General features: G+C 49.4%; 1 protein-coding gene across 1 annotated transcript in view; it reads left to right on the plus strand.

The window, feature by feature from the left end:
• Window positions 1-13950, plus strand: part of BCAS3 (BCAS3 microtubule associated cell migration factor) — an 881625-nt gene extending 867675 nt beyond the window's left edge. The window contains exon 25 of the mRNA XM_044671669.1: window positions 13063-13950. Coding sequence (XP_044527604.1) covers window positions 13063-13211 — 149 coding nt within the window. The 3' untranslated portion in view covers window positions 13212-13950. The remainder of the gene's footprint in view (window positions 1-13062) is intronic.
• Window positions 13951-15983: the final 2033 nt, after the last annotated feature.

Genomic DNA, 15983 nt, shown 5'->3' on the forward strand with positions numbered 1-15983 from the left:
TTGAATCCTGAGGAGCCACTAACATTCAAATATAGGGTATGCCAGGAAGCAAGCTTCACCCGTGGCTGACCGGAACATCGTAGACCTCTTTTGCTTTGTCTACTATGGGTTTTTTCCCATACCCGGAGAAGGAGTAAGTTTCACACCTAGCTAAGATTGTTCCTCTGCCATAACCCATCAGTGTCCTCAGGTCATTTTGATGATCCAAGGACTGCTTTATGGCTTGGGACCACTAGACCATCCCCTCTGTGGTAGTAGTGCAGACTAGAGAGGAGCTGGGGCCAGAGGGGTGGGGTTAGAGTGGGAGGAAGCTGGCCTGTCTATGCAGTGGTACATTTTAATTCCTTAACCTTAATGGAAGATGGGGGGGAAGGGGGAGAGTGTGCAGAAAAAGCCACATCTTACTGAATTCTTGGCTCACATTATTGAGAATTTAATTATGTTGGGGTATTTGAATGAGAACCAGATGAGGTTCAGGCAGACGAGGCAAGTGTTCAAGACGTGCGGCGTCTCTCTTAAGATCCAAGGGCCTGGTGCCCCTGCTTCATGCCCCATCCAGGCTGCGGTGTGGCTCAGATGAACCAAGATGGGCCTTCCTGAATCTGGTCACTGGGGCTGCAGGGGGAGAGAGAGAGAGATTCAGGCATGGTGGCCAAACATCTGGTATGAAGAGGGTCCTAAGCCCCCTCCTCCCACTACGGCTGCTCTTCCCCCCCACCCCACCCCCATTAGCCTCTTCATGTCTTCCCAGGACCTGGGCCTTATTCCCGGCCTTTCCTCTCCTCTCCCCCTCCCCCCTGCCAAGCATGCACAGCTCAGCATCTAGGCAGATGTGCAGAAATCATCATGGAGCCTTCCTCCCAGCTAGACATTCTTTCTCACCGGAGGTATGCCTGCTATGTTACTAGGACCCTGGGTTTCCCAAAAAGAGAATTTCCTCAAGTCTCTGGCTCAGCTTTTGGGCAAATGAGCTGCAGGAGAGGAAGCAGAAAGGTGGAAAGTGCATTTCAGCTGTCTAGAAACATCCTCTCAGGCCTTTGCCCTCTGGGAAGGGGTGGGAAGCCTCAATATCTTAGGAAAACTCTATGACTGGTAGGACTTGGGGGTGGGGGGCTGTCGGAGAAAGACTAGGGGTAACAAAGTCTATTTTGCAACCAGGAAATCACAGTAGTAATAATAAGTTTACATTTATTTTTTTAAGAACTTCAAGCTCTCCAACATCCTTTCTTCGTTAATAACAACAATAAACAATAATAAAAACAATATAGCACTTTCAGATTCACCAACAACTTTACTAATACTCTCCTATTCCATCTCACAACCACCCTTGGAGGTATGTTTTTATTATTCTCATTTTACAAATGGGGAAACAGAGGCAAAGAGATGTTAAGTTATTTGCTTCGGATCTCAGGTGTGTGTGATACGATTTGAACTCTGGTTTCCTGACCTGGAGTGTAGTACTCTGACTTCAGCACCAACTTATGAGCAAAGCAAGACAAATAATATTATCTTTTTGTAGCAGATGAAGGCACTGAGTCATAGAAAGGTGAGGTGACTTGCCCCAGGTCACCTCTCTGAGCCAGGATTCCTGATAGCCAGCCTGGTGATCTTGGTCTCTGATCCCCATAAAGCCCAGCTTGGAAATTCTCCTGAACCCAAGAGCTACTGAGCAATAAACATGACTTTAGCTTAAGCCAGGAAGGCCCATAGAAACTCTGCAGCACAGGCTTCGGTCCTACCTGACTGGGCATGGCCTTTTCTTTGTAATGAGTATTTTTAAAAGATGCTTCTAGATGTTTCCCAGGGCCTGGAGTTCAGTCCAATGCCTCTCAGGAATCTGGAATTTTACAGTCTGTGGGGTGTTCCCTCCAGCAAAGCAGGCTTTTGTACCCTACGTTCCTTAAAAATGATTATCATGAGTTGCTATGACCAGAAAACATAATTGTTTGAGGGCTCCCCTGAGTGTCCCCTTGGACTTCCTTTGACTGCTTCCCTGCTGAGAGATGAAAAGGACATAGCCAGTGGGCAGCTGGTGGTACAGGGAATAGAGTGCTGACCTTGGAATCAGGAAGACCTTAGTTCAAATTTGGCCTCAAACACTTACTAGCTGAGTGGTCCCGAGCAAGTCCCTTAACTGTTTGCCTTAGTTTCCTCATCTGTAAAATGGGCTGGAGAAGTAAATGGCAAACCACTCTGGTATTTTTGCCAAGAAAACCCCCAAAATGGTCACAGTTAGACATGACTAATCAACTATTTTTTTAAAAAGGACATAGTGAGGCCCAGACTTTCTAGTTCAGTAGGACCTTCCAGGGCCTGGCTCTGCAGGCATGGCCTTCAACAATGAGAAGCATCTTCATTCTCTCTAAATTTAATCCTGGGAAGAGTTTGGGTAGATCAGCCTTCCACATCTCCTTTCTCCCCACATATCTCCCTTTATTCCCCCCGCTCTGCTGTTTTCCTCTGCCTCTTCTTACTTCAGTATCCCTTCTTCTGACCTACCACCTCTGTTCCTCCTCCTCCCACTTTTCCCTGCCCTTTAACCCCTATTTCCCTCTCTCCTCACCCCCTGCCATCACACCTCTCTGTGTTGCTCTTTCCCCCTTATCCTGTCATCTTACAGGCTATAGAGCCGGAAGGATCTTTTGAGGTTTGGCCTTTTCACTTTTACAGATGAAGAAAATAAGGTACAGATACGGAAATTTTTGTTGTTTGGGGCCTAAGGAGCCACCTCTGATCACTAATCCATAAGTAGTTATTGAGCACTTATAGTATGTGCCAGACCCTGTACTAAGCTCTGAAGATACAAAGAAAAAAACCAAAAATAACCTTTGCCCTCAAGAAGCTTACTTCTAATGAAGGAGACTCAGATGGAAGGCATTTCTAAGCAGGGAGACTGGGAAAGGCCTCCAGCAGAATATCTTTAAGTCTTGAAGGAAAGGGATTCTGAGAGATAAGGAAAAGTAGAGAAAGCATTTCAGGCATCGAAGAGAGCCACTGCAAAGGCCCAGAGATGGAAGATGGAACATTGTATGGGGGGAGTGTGAAATGGGCATCAATGTGTAAGAAGATTGGGGCAGGGGGCAGTTGGTAGCTCAGTAGATAGAAAGCCAGGCCTGAAGACAAGAGGCCCTGAGTTCAGATTTGGTCTCAGAAACCTTCTAGTTGTATGTCCCTGGGCAAGTCACTTAACTCCAGTTGCCTAGCCCTTACCACTCTTCTGTCCTGGAACTGATATTTAGTGATATTAATTCTAAAACAGAAGATATAGGTTGTGTTTTTTTTGTTGTTTTTTTTGTTTGTTTCTGTTTTTGTTTTTTTAAAGAAGACTAGAAAGCTTAAGAGTGGACCAGGTTGTGAAGAATTTTAAAGGCTAAACAGAGATTACATTTGAGCCTAAGGATAGTAAGGACCCACTGGAGTTCATGGAATAGGGAAATGACATGTTCAAATATGTGTTTTAGGAAAATTATTTTGGCAGCTGTGTGAAGCGCAGATTTGAATGGAAAGAGGGGAGCAGACGATGGGGTAATGGGTTGGTGGTCATGTGAGTGGGAAGAACTGAACATATTCAAGAGAGCTAGAAACAATATGATTTAAAAATTGAGTGGATGTATGAGATGAGTGAGGGGAGTTGATGACACCCAGGTTCCAAAGCTAGGTGGTAGTGGAGGTTCATTAGTAATAGAGAAGTTCAGAAGAGGAGTAGGTTTAGTAGGGGGAGAGGGAAAATGAATCCCATTTTATAGGACTTCTGGTCCAAAATGTACAGTAGGCAGTTGTGATGAGGGAGTTGAATTCAGTAGAAACACTGGGGGTGGATGTACAGATCTGGGAATGATCAACTTAAGAGATTCAAAAAGTTGTTGGAGTCTTTGAGATCACCAAGAAAGATAATGTGGAGGAACTGCTGGGTGGCTCTGTGGATTAAGAGCCTGGCCTAGAGATGGGAGGTCCTGAGTTCAGATCCAGCTTCAGACACTTCCTAGCTGTGTGGGCGAATCACTTAACCCCACTGGCCTGGCCCTTACCACTCTTCTGCCTTGGAACTGATATTTAGTAGTATTGAGAAGGTAAGAGTTTTTAAAAAATGGTGAGAAAAAAAGAAAAGGGCTTGAGATGGAGCAGGTCTTGCTGTCCTTGATAGAGTTAGCAAATTCTTTTCTCCTGTTGTGGTCTGAGTTTAGGATACCTGCTCCTCTCTAGTTCTACAGCAAAAGCTGAAAATTAGCAAGTAGAATTAAGATGCCCTGAAGAGCTGTCTCCAAGCGTCTACTCCTTCATAGTGTCTTTGGAAGGCAAGCCTGCCTGTCTTTGTCCAATGTCAGGGGGACCAGTGAAACCTCAGAAAGGCCTGGGATAGATCAGCAGGAAACCCAGGGCTTTTCCACCTTCCTGTAACCACCAGGCTTCCGTGTAATATCTCCAGCCGCAGGGCAGTGGACACCACCGTATGACAGTACCCTGAGTCTGGTAGGATGACTTCCCTGCTGACCAGAGCTTTTAATTGCCTGAGGCAGTTAAGAAACTAAGTTTGTGTTTCTTTGTGTTATTGGCTCTGAGCCTGCTTCGTTGTGGGCCTTGGTTCCCCCTTTATTAGACATTGGAGGTCGGGCCTTAGGGCTGAGGTGTGGATGAAGAAAACCAGGTTGGGAGGGGGTGGAGGCCACATTTCAGGCACACCCTAGGCTAAAAAGTGCTATGGAACCCCAAAAGGTTGGCTCCAGCCCAGAGAGCAAATGTCTGATTACAAGCAGAGAGGCGGCTGATTGCTGCCTTTCTTGGGAGAGAGACCGATCTGGTTATGGCTGAGGTCACCGTCCAGCAATGCGAATCTGTCATTGCAACTTCCTGACCATCGTCCTAGTGTCTTCCAGGTGCTCAGCCACAGGTATTAATATACAGAGATAACTAGGCCAAAACGCTCCTTTTCTCCTTCCCCCTCCCCCGCTGGAAGCAGAAGACCAGAACCAGGAACAAGCTGTTATCAGGACATGGTGATAGGTGCTTCACTCCACCCCCCCTTCAGATTCCTGCTGCCTCCTTGGCTGCCTATTTTACCAGCTGGAGTCCTAAGAGTGCGAGTATGAGGGGGAAACCCCTCCCCAGGAGGAAGGTTCACCCCAGACTCCAAAGCCTTTCTCCGGGCCCAGGATCTCAGTGGGGTCACAGGTTGGGTATGGGCAGTGCCTGGCCAGAGGGATGAGGGGAGCTGATGGCCAAGCGAAGAGGGCAGCCTCCAGATTCCTTCCTTGGGGGTCTGAGACTAGGTCTGGTGGAGGCGTTGGGAGCTATTGATGTGGTCGAGCGCTAGGGCCACAGAGAATAAAGGCTAGCAGCTATTTGGCCTATGAGGTGGATTCCTGTGGCCTCTCAACTCAGAGGGGACTGAGGGCCAATGAGAGAGACCCAGAGACAGAGAGAGAGAGAGCCCTTTGGGGACTACCTCTGAAAAGCTGCCCAGAGTTCCAAAGGACGGGGTAACAGTAGGGTAGCATTGGGAAATGTCTTCAGGGGCTGGGAGAAGGGACCCCTCCTGAGGACTGCCTACATGCAGAGAAGAGCCCTGGCCTTCTCCAGGTGACCTTCTTTAATTACCTGTACTTTTAACCTCCTGGAAAATGCTCTGAGAGTTGAGACTGGCTTGTGGCCAGAGTTTGGTCTCCATCGGTCATAGTCTTTGAGGTTTCTGAGAGAAAACAGGAGCAAATGCTTTCTCTTTGCCCAAACTAAGCCTTCACAAGAAGTTGAGAGTTTGGAGCTTCCTCCTTGACCCCCAGGGTTTTGTAGGTGAACCCCGCATTCTGTCTTCCTCCTCAGATTCAGAACTATAATTGCCTTGTCTCCCTGAGAAACTACTTCTCTCTCATTCCTACCACCTCCACTCTTAATAGCATTCACCCTGGAAATAGATCATTTGCCTGGGTTCTGAGGATTCTCCTGGAGTTTGAGGGTCCATCTGAGGAATAGCCTCCAACACAAATAAGGATCAAGCCCTTTCTCTGTTCAGCCCCTCTTGGAGTTTGGCCTGACTTTATTTTCAAAGGAGTCCCGGGTCCAAGAAGACAATGACTTATTTTAGTTTCAGAGGCACTCGAATGGGGACAGTCTTCCCCACATAGTTCTTTAGGTGTAGAACACCCCCAAATTCCATAGATCTTTACTATTACCAGGGAAGGGCCAATCCAAGCTGCAGCTCTAAGCTTTCCTGGCTCACTGGCTCACCCCCAGACTTAGGCCCCGCTGAGGCTGTGATTGGTGGGGGTTGGGGAGTAGGGGCAAGAGGGTGCTAAGGCCAGCAATCAATGAACCAGGACAGGGTGAGAAATTTATTTTGCCGCTTCTAGGAGGGCATTTGCAAAAAGAAATAGAAGAAAATTAAAAGCTATAAACAAATACCTGCCACCCTCATTCCCTAGGCCATTTCTTGATTAAAAGGAAAAAAACCATAAGATACCTGGGACACTTAAGACCTGGTGAGGCCAACCTGGCATGGGCCCTAGGCTGCGGGGACACCTGCTGGTGAGGGCAAATGGAGAGAAAAAAGCCCATTGAGGTATTTTCTCCTCACTACTTCCCCCTCAGTCCCAGTCCTCTTACCTGGGCACCACTGCTGTCTTTTGGGGACTCGGGGCAAATCCCAGGACACTGGAAGGGTTAGAAAGTTTGGCATACAGTTTGCTGTGGGTTTCAGGTTAAACCTGAGATATGGGGTAAAATAAGGCGCCCCCCAGAATATAGCATGACTCTTTCCTACCCCCTTTCTTCCCTGTCCATTCCACATGTTGCAATGAGTAGGTTCTCAGAGTTCCAGGGAGCTGAAGGTAGGGGTGGTCCCAGACTGTGCAATACAAACCACTCTCCTAATCCCTTTAATGGGCAGCACTGTGGAAGCCATAAACCAGCCTGACTGGAGCCTCAGCAGCATTGAGGGGCAGGAGGCCATGAGCCTTGCAGCTGCTGCTCCTGCCTCTGCCCTCTCCCTCCCCGACTAGGCCAGCCTTCGTCTCTATAGACTGGGTGGGGGGGAATGCATCCTGGATATCCAGGGAGGGGGGATAGAAGCCCCTGCCTGCAGCCAGCTCCATCCTATTTCTCTCCCCCTACCAAAAGGGTACCTTGGAGCTAACAGTTCTGGAGATCCTGATTTAGACATAAGAGATAGAGAGGCCTCACCTTCTTCCCCAGTCTGAGTCCCTGGCTGGCTAGACCTGTACTTATCCATCCACCCACAGAGAGGCCCAAGGGTTTCTGACTGAATCTAGGTAAAGACTTTCTAGTCCCATGCTAGGGTGCTTTCAGCTAAGCAGTAGAAGCCTGAAGGAAATCTTGACCTACCTCTTAAAAGTTCCAGATCTCCGGGCCAGTCCTATCCCCCCATGGATACACCCTCAGCCTGACCCTGGTAGATGCTCTTGCCAAGCCTCAAGTGCTGCTATTCTAATATTATGCCTTCCCCAGACTCAGACACCCTAGACCAGTATGCTTTTAAGATTCTGGACTGTGTGGTCACTGACGGTTTAAGAAAAGAGGCATGTGTAAGTTCTTTGTGTCAGCATTCTAGCCCACTGAATGACCCACTCCTCTGGCCAGCTCAGAGGCCTAGTGTCATGTACCCTGGAGGCTCTGGGATGGCAGATGAGCCTTCCCAGATCCCTCATGGCATCTCCAGTTACCCAGATGGAAGGGAGAGACAGAGGGGTCTGTGTAGCCCAAGTTTTGACAGACTTTGTGATCAAGTGAATCTGGAATAAGAGAAAGAAGAATCACTGAGGCAGGCCGATGGGAGCTGGATGTGGGTGCTGAGCAATGGATCCCAACTGTATTTTCCCTGGATTTTGAATGGATGTGCCTCCAGAGAGAAGTCCATAACTGAGGCTGGACCTTTTAAGATGAAATGACCCTTTTAAGAGCCTGTTGGGCTCTTGCCTTCTGTGGAATCACTTTTTAAGCATGCAGCTTTTGGTTCTAGGGAAAAGGGGGAGTAGTAACTTGACCCCAAATGATAGCCCGTCCTCATGTCCTTCTTTTCCATCCCTGCCACCCTTCTCCCTCAGTACCTGCCCAGCCTGACAGAATCCTCCTGTCTACAGGCAGACATTTCCCCAGCTTTGGCTTCTCTATACCCCTTCCAAAAGGGCTCTGAATTCCTTCTCAGGTATGTGTAAAGGGAAGATGCATTTGAGAGACAGGGATATAGGAAAGGGCTGGAGTGCTTCCTGCCTTGTTCTCCCATACCTGAGCCCAGGAAGGGTTACTCAGAGATATCCAACAGAAACAACAATTCAAGCCTGCCCAAGACAGCTGGACTTTGCTAACTCTTGCAGAGCCTGTGTGTATCACTGAGTTCCTTGAAGACTCACATTCTTTCCCTCAGACTCTGTTCCTCTCCTTGCTTAAGTCTGTGTGTAGAACTTCCCTGATTTTCTGCATTCTTCCCAGTTTCTCCTCCCTACCAACTCTAACTCCACTGTATTCTCCCAGATCCTGAAGAGAATTAGCCTTTTCCCTATCCCTGGCTATTTCTCTTGGGAACTTGGCATCGTCATCCTCCATCCCAACATTCTTCAGGGCTGGGGGCCTGGAGCAGACAGAGGCTGAGGATATGTCTTATTTTCTGCTATAAATCATTGAGAGAACCAGGACTCTGGTTCTAGAAAGGACATATAGGCAGAGGTCAACATTATGTTCCCCCATAATTCCCAACATCTTTCAGTGCATCTCCCTCACCTCCTCTGACCTACAGCTGGTTCCCAGGGGCAGCCGTCTTTCCTTCCTGCAATCTGCCCTGTACATGCCAGTCTAAGACTGACTTTGTAGGGGATCAAAGTCCCTTGACCCATTACTGAACTCTGTGTAAGACCAATTGCATGACCTGGAACCAGTGACTTCACCTCTTTATCCTCTCACCTATCTTTATCTTACAGATGGGAAGGATGGCATCCCCCATCTCCTCAATCTCCATGGGCACAAAATGTGTCAGAGCCTGTCGGGAGCCTTGGGTGATCTGAATTGTTCTGTTAAGATAGGATCATCTTGTTTCTAGGCCACTTTTCTGGGAGTAGTTGCTACTCCTAGTCACTGGGGTTTGGTGGGGCAGAATCTCCAGTAGCCCCAGTGGACTGAATATATTATTCTCTTTCTGAGGGACCCCATATAGATCACTAGAAATGGGCAGGGATGAGAAATTGGGTATACTATACAATGTGCTATGAGTTACAAGGTGAGATTCCCATAGCCTTGGGAAGGAGAGAAAAAAGGCCCAGCCTGTGCTGTGTCCCTTATCACACACACCTGAAATTTCCCAAGAGAATAGGCTGATCCCCCTGTCCACTTTCACTGGAGATCTAGAATTGCATGTGTTTGGGAGTTAGCTATGACACCCCCGCTCTCCCACCCTGACTTTGCACTTGCTGAATGTATGACTCCCAGCCTCCTCCCCAGTCTCCTCCATCATACTGCTTCCACCTCGGAAGCAGCCTTCCCAGTTGGTCATCCCCACTATCCCCTTCCCAGGAGTTCCTTACAGATCCCTGTATGCATGGCAGTGTCCTCATGGATGGAAATTCTCCATAAAGCTACAGAGCTTCCAAGTTTGACTTCCTTCTCCTGCCACCCTCTTAAACCTGCTTGCAAAAAATCCCCTAAACCCACCACAAAACTATATACTTCTTTGGCTCTACCCATATCTTTTCAAAATAGATGCCTCAATGCTTTTCTTTTCAAAAGGAAAAAAAAAAGGAAAAAAAAAACAATGCCATCAGCCCAGCGTTCGTGAACAACCCTACAATAACAAAGCATTGTGCGTGCGTGATGGAGGAAGGTAAGGCAACATTTTTCCATTTCTAGCTTACTTAACTAGGGTGGGGTGGGACAAGGGATGGAGAGAAGCCAAGGACTGAACACCCTCAAAGCTGGCTTCCCCAGACATATACTTCCTCCGTCTCCTCAGGGCCATCTAGGAGAATTCCCAGGAGCTTGACTTGGGAGCAGCTAGTTCCCTGGATCCCCCATGATTGGCCTCATAAGGGGAATGGAAACCCATGTCACAACTTCACTCCCATCATCTCTACTCTTTCAGGGCTGATGGACTGGACCTCCTGCTGATGTTGGCAGTATTCTAGGGGCCCTCTTCTCCCTTTCCTTCTGCCAACCCCTCCTCTTCCCAGTGGTTTGAAATAGGCTCATGGTCTTATGCACAGTGATCTCTGGTTGGCACCTTGGGATGGAGTTGGCCAGTTATCTTTCAGGGGGACCAAACTCAAAGTCATTGAGCTGCCTGAATGAATCCCGCTTCCCTCCTTCTTCTGTGTAGTTTGTTGACCAGAATGGCTAAGAGATCCAATCCATAGTAGATGGCAGAGCGTCCAGGGGGCAGCACATTTGCCCTGTAAACTCCCCCCAGGTTGGAGTGACTGGCCATGTGGCAGGGGCAGGAAGGGCAGCCTGAGATATACCAATACCACTGGTGCTGAGAGAGCAGCTGTCCAGGGAGTGATTGTCAGAGGCCCAGCCCTGCCCATCTGCTTGTAGGCCCAAACTGGGGTGGGGATGGTGGGGGGAGAGTGGAGTAGAGAGAAGGGGGAGATGTGCTGTCTTGGCCTGGGCTCTCTGATTTGTCTGTTTCTGAAGCACTTTTTCCTGGGCATGCTGGCATTCCTCTTCTCTTAACACCCTAAACCTTCCTCTTATCCTGACCCTTGCTGATGTTTAGAGAAGGATGAAATTCCTGCCTCTCCTAGGTACTGACCCTAGGATGCATGGAATTGGGGGGGGGGGGCAGACATGGAGAGAAGATGAGACTTCCAGCATCCTCCCTTCTCCTGCCACAAGCTCTTCAACCATCTCCTTGCTTTGCCAGCCAACCTTCCTTTCCCTTCCCTGCCACCCGCCGTCTTGGTACTACCCTGCATAAAAGAAAGGGAAAAAACCTGGAGAGGTCTCAGAATGCTAGAGGGGTAAGGGGTGGAGAGAGAGGGTGTGCCCCTCTCCCAAAGCTCTTGGCTGTTTGCCTTTCCTGGTTTGCATCTGAATTTCCTTCTTTTCTCTCTGGCACCCATGGCCTATGCCTTATTGGTTGAGGTAGGCATGAGTGGCAATGTGGGGGCAAGAGAGGGGGTGGACAGCCAAGGGAAAGAAGAGGCTCAAACCAACTGATTGCCTTGTTTCCTGCCCCCTCCCTGCCTCTCACCTTGGGGGTCTAGCCTGGGCACTGCCATCAAGAGAGTAGCACCTGGAATGAGTTCGGTTTTCATTCCTGAGACCTGAAACAACCAAAGCCAGCTATAGGCTCGCTCATTGCCTTCCACATTCATCCCCACTCACTTAACTGTTTTCATTCTTTGGCACAAGCCACCGAGGCCCCAGCAGCCCAACACCAACCTAGTAATTAGCTCTTCCTTTCATCCATCTCTTTATACGAGGCCTATACTCGAAAAGCTATCTACTCAGCCCTAGAGCCAGGTCAGACCTACTCCTACGGGCCTTGTAGACTCCTCAGTTCCAGACAGAATTTCTCAAAGGATGATACAGGGACCCCTGGGGATCCCTGAGGCACTTTCAGGAGATCCTCAAAATCAGAACTATCTTCATAAGAACACTGAGGAATAATAATGAAAAAAAAAACCCATGTAAACAAAAGCTCTTTGGCAGTCTCAGTTTTAAGAATAAAAAGTGGTGCTAAGACCAAAAAAATTTGAGAACTACTCCTCCCAGGAAGGAAATGTAGACCCCTTGACTCTTTGGATGCTGGTTACAGAGAGCAGTGGCCTGCCGTGGTTCTCTGGGGCGATGGCCACAGCATGGTGTGATCGGTGCCTGGGCAGGCTTGGTTTTACCAGTGGTGTCCAGCCAGGGAGTCGGGGCCCCTAACCAGAGGCAGCTGTGCATGAGAGGGAACCAAAGGCCCCAGACCAGATGGGATAAGTACAGCGTCAGCACGGGCCCAGCCTCTCCTGGCTGATTGAAATGACTGCTTTGACTTCCTGATCTCACGGCACCAGGGACAAAAGGAGGCTGCCTTGCTGGCACAGTAAGCTACAGCTTCTCACCAGTGCGCTCCTGCTCCAGGCTGGCACCTTGGCACATGGTGGCCAGCTAGAGCTAAGTGGAGCAAAGAACCTTGTTGTGCTATAGCTGAAGAGCTCGGTCTAGAGAGGCCAAGGACGGGGAGTCTGAGGAGAAGCGGCCATGCCCTGTGGGGAGTGTCTGAGTGCTCTGAGGCCCAGCCTCTGTGTCCTGGGACCTCTAAGCAGCCTAGAGAGGAGAGCAGAGGAGCCTTAGGGTGGCTCTGGGCTTCCTTGTAGGGAGCTTCCCCCCTCCCTGCCGCTGACCTTGCCCTGCCTAGAGTGGCAACAAGAGGTTTGTCAGGAGGCTCCAAACATGAGCGGGTGAAGAGCTGATAGCAGATAGGACAGGAGAGTGTGTGTGAGTGTGTGTGAGTGTGAGCGACAGGGGAAGGCAGCCCCATCGCAGGGTCGCCCTCGCTTGAGGACTCTTCTAGGGCTAGGAAGGCCCAATAGGCAAAGGGCCACAGAATGGGGTTGCTGTGGCAACGGGCCTCTGGACTTTGAAGCTTGTTCTAAAAGTGTGTTGGGATGATGAGAGAAGCTGGAAGGGGCCATGGCGGGGTCCGGCTCCCTCTTCCTCCTGCCTTTGTCGGCCGTCTCGGGCCCTTCACTCTACCCAGGCACAAGCCTCTGCTGGAGAGGCTGTTCAGGCTTCCTCCGTACTTCTGCTCCCTGCATGGATGTACCTCTCTATGCACGTGCATGGATCTAACCGCCGTGTACATCGGCCTCATGCTGGTGCCCCGCAGTGACGTCTTCTTCTAGTCCCTCAGCTCCAGATCCGCTTCTGGGCCCATCCAGGGGCACGGGGAGGGCCAGCCACCTGAGCTGTCAGCGGGGAGACGCCTGGCCCGTCTCTTGGGGACCAGCCCAGACGGTCCAACATCTGTAAAAGCCGAGCCATGCCAGCTAATCCCTGCCCTCCGGGGAGCGCCTCTCCCTCCCAGCCACCCCCAGCCGTAGCCTTGACCTGGGACGTCTTCTCTTTGTTTTTCAGAGCTCCAGCGAGAGGGAAGCATCGAGACTCTGAGTAACAGCTCGGGTTCCACCAGTGGCAGCATCCCACGCAACTTCGACGGCTACCGCTCTCCTCTCCCTACTAACGAAAGCCAGCCCCTCAGTCTCTTCCCCTCCGGCTTCCCTTAGCCTCCCCTCACAGTAACAGCTCTTTCCAGCCGGCCTGCCCCCGAGGAAGCTTCTTGCCTGGGGAGGAGAGGGCCTGCGCTTGGCTACCTTCTCCAGCATCCGCTCCTCCTCCACTCCCCACCCTCCCCAGCCTACTGATGAAGAACCTGGCCCGCTTCCCTGTCCGCCCTGACAAGGAGAGACAGTCCCAGAAGCACCTCACGGCACTGTGGCTTCTCTCTCTCTCCCTCCCTCTTCAGTGTGGCCAGGAAGAGACTCTCTCCAGAAGCTCAGTTCCACCCTCATTGTTTGCACATGTTGTTATGCACTGGATCTGGTTCTGTGTTTTCTAATCAGCGAAGGGGACGGCCCACTTGTGGGCCAGCAGCGAAGCCCAGTGCTCCGAGGCTGGGGGTAGAGAGGCCATGCATCGGGGTGGGCCTCGTGCGTGGAGGGGCCACCGTCCCTCTTCCCTCCCATATAACAGAGCATTGGATCGCTGCTTCCCTTCTCCCATTTCCCTCCCGATGCCGCATGAACTGAGGCCAGGAGTACTATGGAAAATGGAGGGAGGAAGTGATTTCTCTTTTCCAGCCCCGCTGCCCCTTTGGCTCTTGGGAAGAATTGGTCTTTCTTACAGTTCCCCTTTTTATCCTAATCCTGTATTAAAATTCAACTCCTCTCTTTGGTGAAGGAAGCCATGGTTATTGAAACTCTGTAAAGAAGTGCACGCCTTGTCCAATAAATCAAGCTGAAATCAGGTTTTGTGTCCCTGAACTGGTGAGGGAGGCAAAGGGGCTCCTCCCCAGGGGCTGGACTGAGCCCTGGGGCACAGGCCTCAGCTGTCCCTATCACACATATTCCTATGGCCAGCCTTGATTCTCTCGAAACATGGGGCGGGTAGGAGAAGGGGGTGGAAAGAAATGTTGACTTTTGGCTCTGGCATATGGGCTCTAGTCATATCTGAGCATTCTCCACCTCCCTTGTCTTCTCTTTCCGGAAGAGGATGAGCTGGTCCTAGGCCTACATAAGCATTGGACTCCTTGCCTCTCATTAAGACAGACTTTGACATCCTGAGCCAAACCAGTGAGAGAAAGTGGGCCAGGGCCTAATGCTTATCTTTGTGACTGGAGTAAGACTTTTGGGGGAAGGGGGAGAAGGTTAAATATCAGAATAATGGATCCCAGGGAGAGAAAGAGTGTGAAACTGGGGAAGAAAACAGTCTCTGATATTCCTAGGAGGCAGTTTAGGGAACATTCTCTCTCTCTCTCTCTCTCTCTCTCTCTCTCTCTCTCTCTCTCTCTCCCCTTTCTTCTACCTCTCCCCCTTTCTTCTCCCTCTCTCCTTCTCTTCCCCCCTCCCTCCATCCCCTTGAATTCTGGACCTCCAGATGACAATGGATTATTTTAGAACCATAGAGGCTGGGAAAGGTTTCTAATAGGCTTGGGGAGGAAGACAGAAAATCCAAGTTGATTGGCCTGGAGGGTCCTGCTCCTCCAAAGGAAAAGAAAATAATACCCCCCCCTCCCTAAATCAGTCATGAATGTTTGAATGAAACTCAATGAAGATCAAGTAGTTTCAGATAAAGTTTTAATGGGATGGAATAATAAAGTACATAGAGAACCTTGCCTGTCCTTTGATTCTCCCGCACAGTGGATATAAGGTACAGTCCAAATGAGAAGTGGCTCGTCCATCTGTTCAGCAAATTTACAAAGCACCTACCTTATGCAGGACACCATGCTAGAGACTGGAGGAGATACATGGTTTCAATAAAACGGCCCTTGCCCTCATGGAGCTTACAATCTGGGGATCAGACAAAGAGAATTTATATACGCATAAATATTTAATAATAGTTAAAACCTTTAGAAATGTAGAAAAACAAACTTCACGAGGTCCTAGAAGTGAGGTTGTTACCAACCAAAGAGATCAGGAAAGGCTTCATAGAGAAGGAGGCATTTGAGTTGGGTTTTAACAGAAGGGGAGAAGAAATTCAATAGATGAAAAGGAGGAGAGGGGTTCTAGCCCCAGGGAACAATGTCAGAGAGAGGAACAATATGGCAATGGGACTACAGGGATGGAAAAGGGAAAGCAGAGACCAGAGAGTAAGTAGTCTTGTTTGACTGAAATGGTGAGTATACTAAGATAAGCATTTTAAAGCTGGATAAATGCAGGATGATGGCAGATTGTGAAAGGCCTCGAATGGGTCACTCTGTGATTCTGCCAGGCAATGGAATTTGAACTTTCCTTGGTAGGTAATAGGGAGCCACTTGTTTTTTTGAGCAGTAGTAGAATATCTGGATGTAAGCATGGGAAAGATTAGTCTGAAGTCCAAAGAGCCAAATGAAGGGGGCGGGGGGCAGGACAGAGAGTGTGAAGGTGGGGAAATGAGGAGACTCGTAATAATCATTAATGGGGATAGGGCGGGCTGGTCAAGTACAGAGGTAGTGTAAGTAGAGATAACAGATGTGAGAGATGTTATAAAGAGAAGTCAGAGGCTCCTAGACCCAGAACTGGAATGGACCTCAGGGGTCATCTAGTCCAGCCTCCTTTTACAGTTGAAGAAACTGAGGCTTATATGAAGAATTAAAGTAGCTTATCCAAGAAGAGAAAGTCAAAGACAACACCATGTTTCCAGCTTGGGTGATGAATAGTGATTGGGGAAAAAAAAAAAAAAGAATGAAGACAGAAGGAGAAGGTAAGGGAGGAGGATGAGGAGTTCCATTTCAAAACTGGTAAATTTGAGAAGACGGCAGGATAGCCAAGTAGAGCTAGCTTATAAACAACTATAATATC

The sequence above is a fragment of the Gracilinanus agilis genome, chromosome 4 (assembly GCF_016433145.1).
Source record: "Gracilinanus agilis isolate LMUSP501 chromosome 4, AgileGrace, whole genome shotgun sequence".
Classification (NCBI taxonomy): domain Eukaryota; kingdom Metazoa; phylum Chordata; class Mammalia; order Didelphimorphia; family Didelphidae; genus Gracilinanus; species Gracilinanus agilis.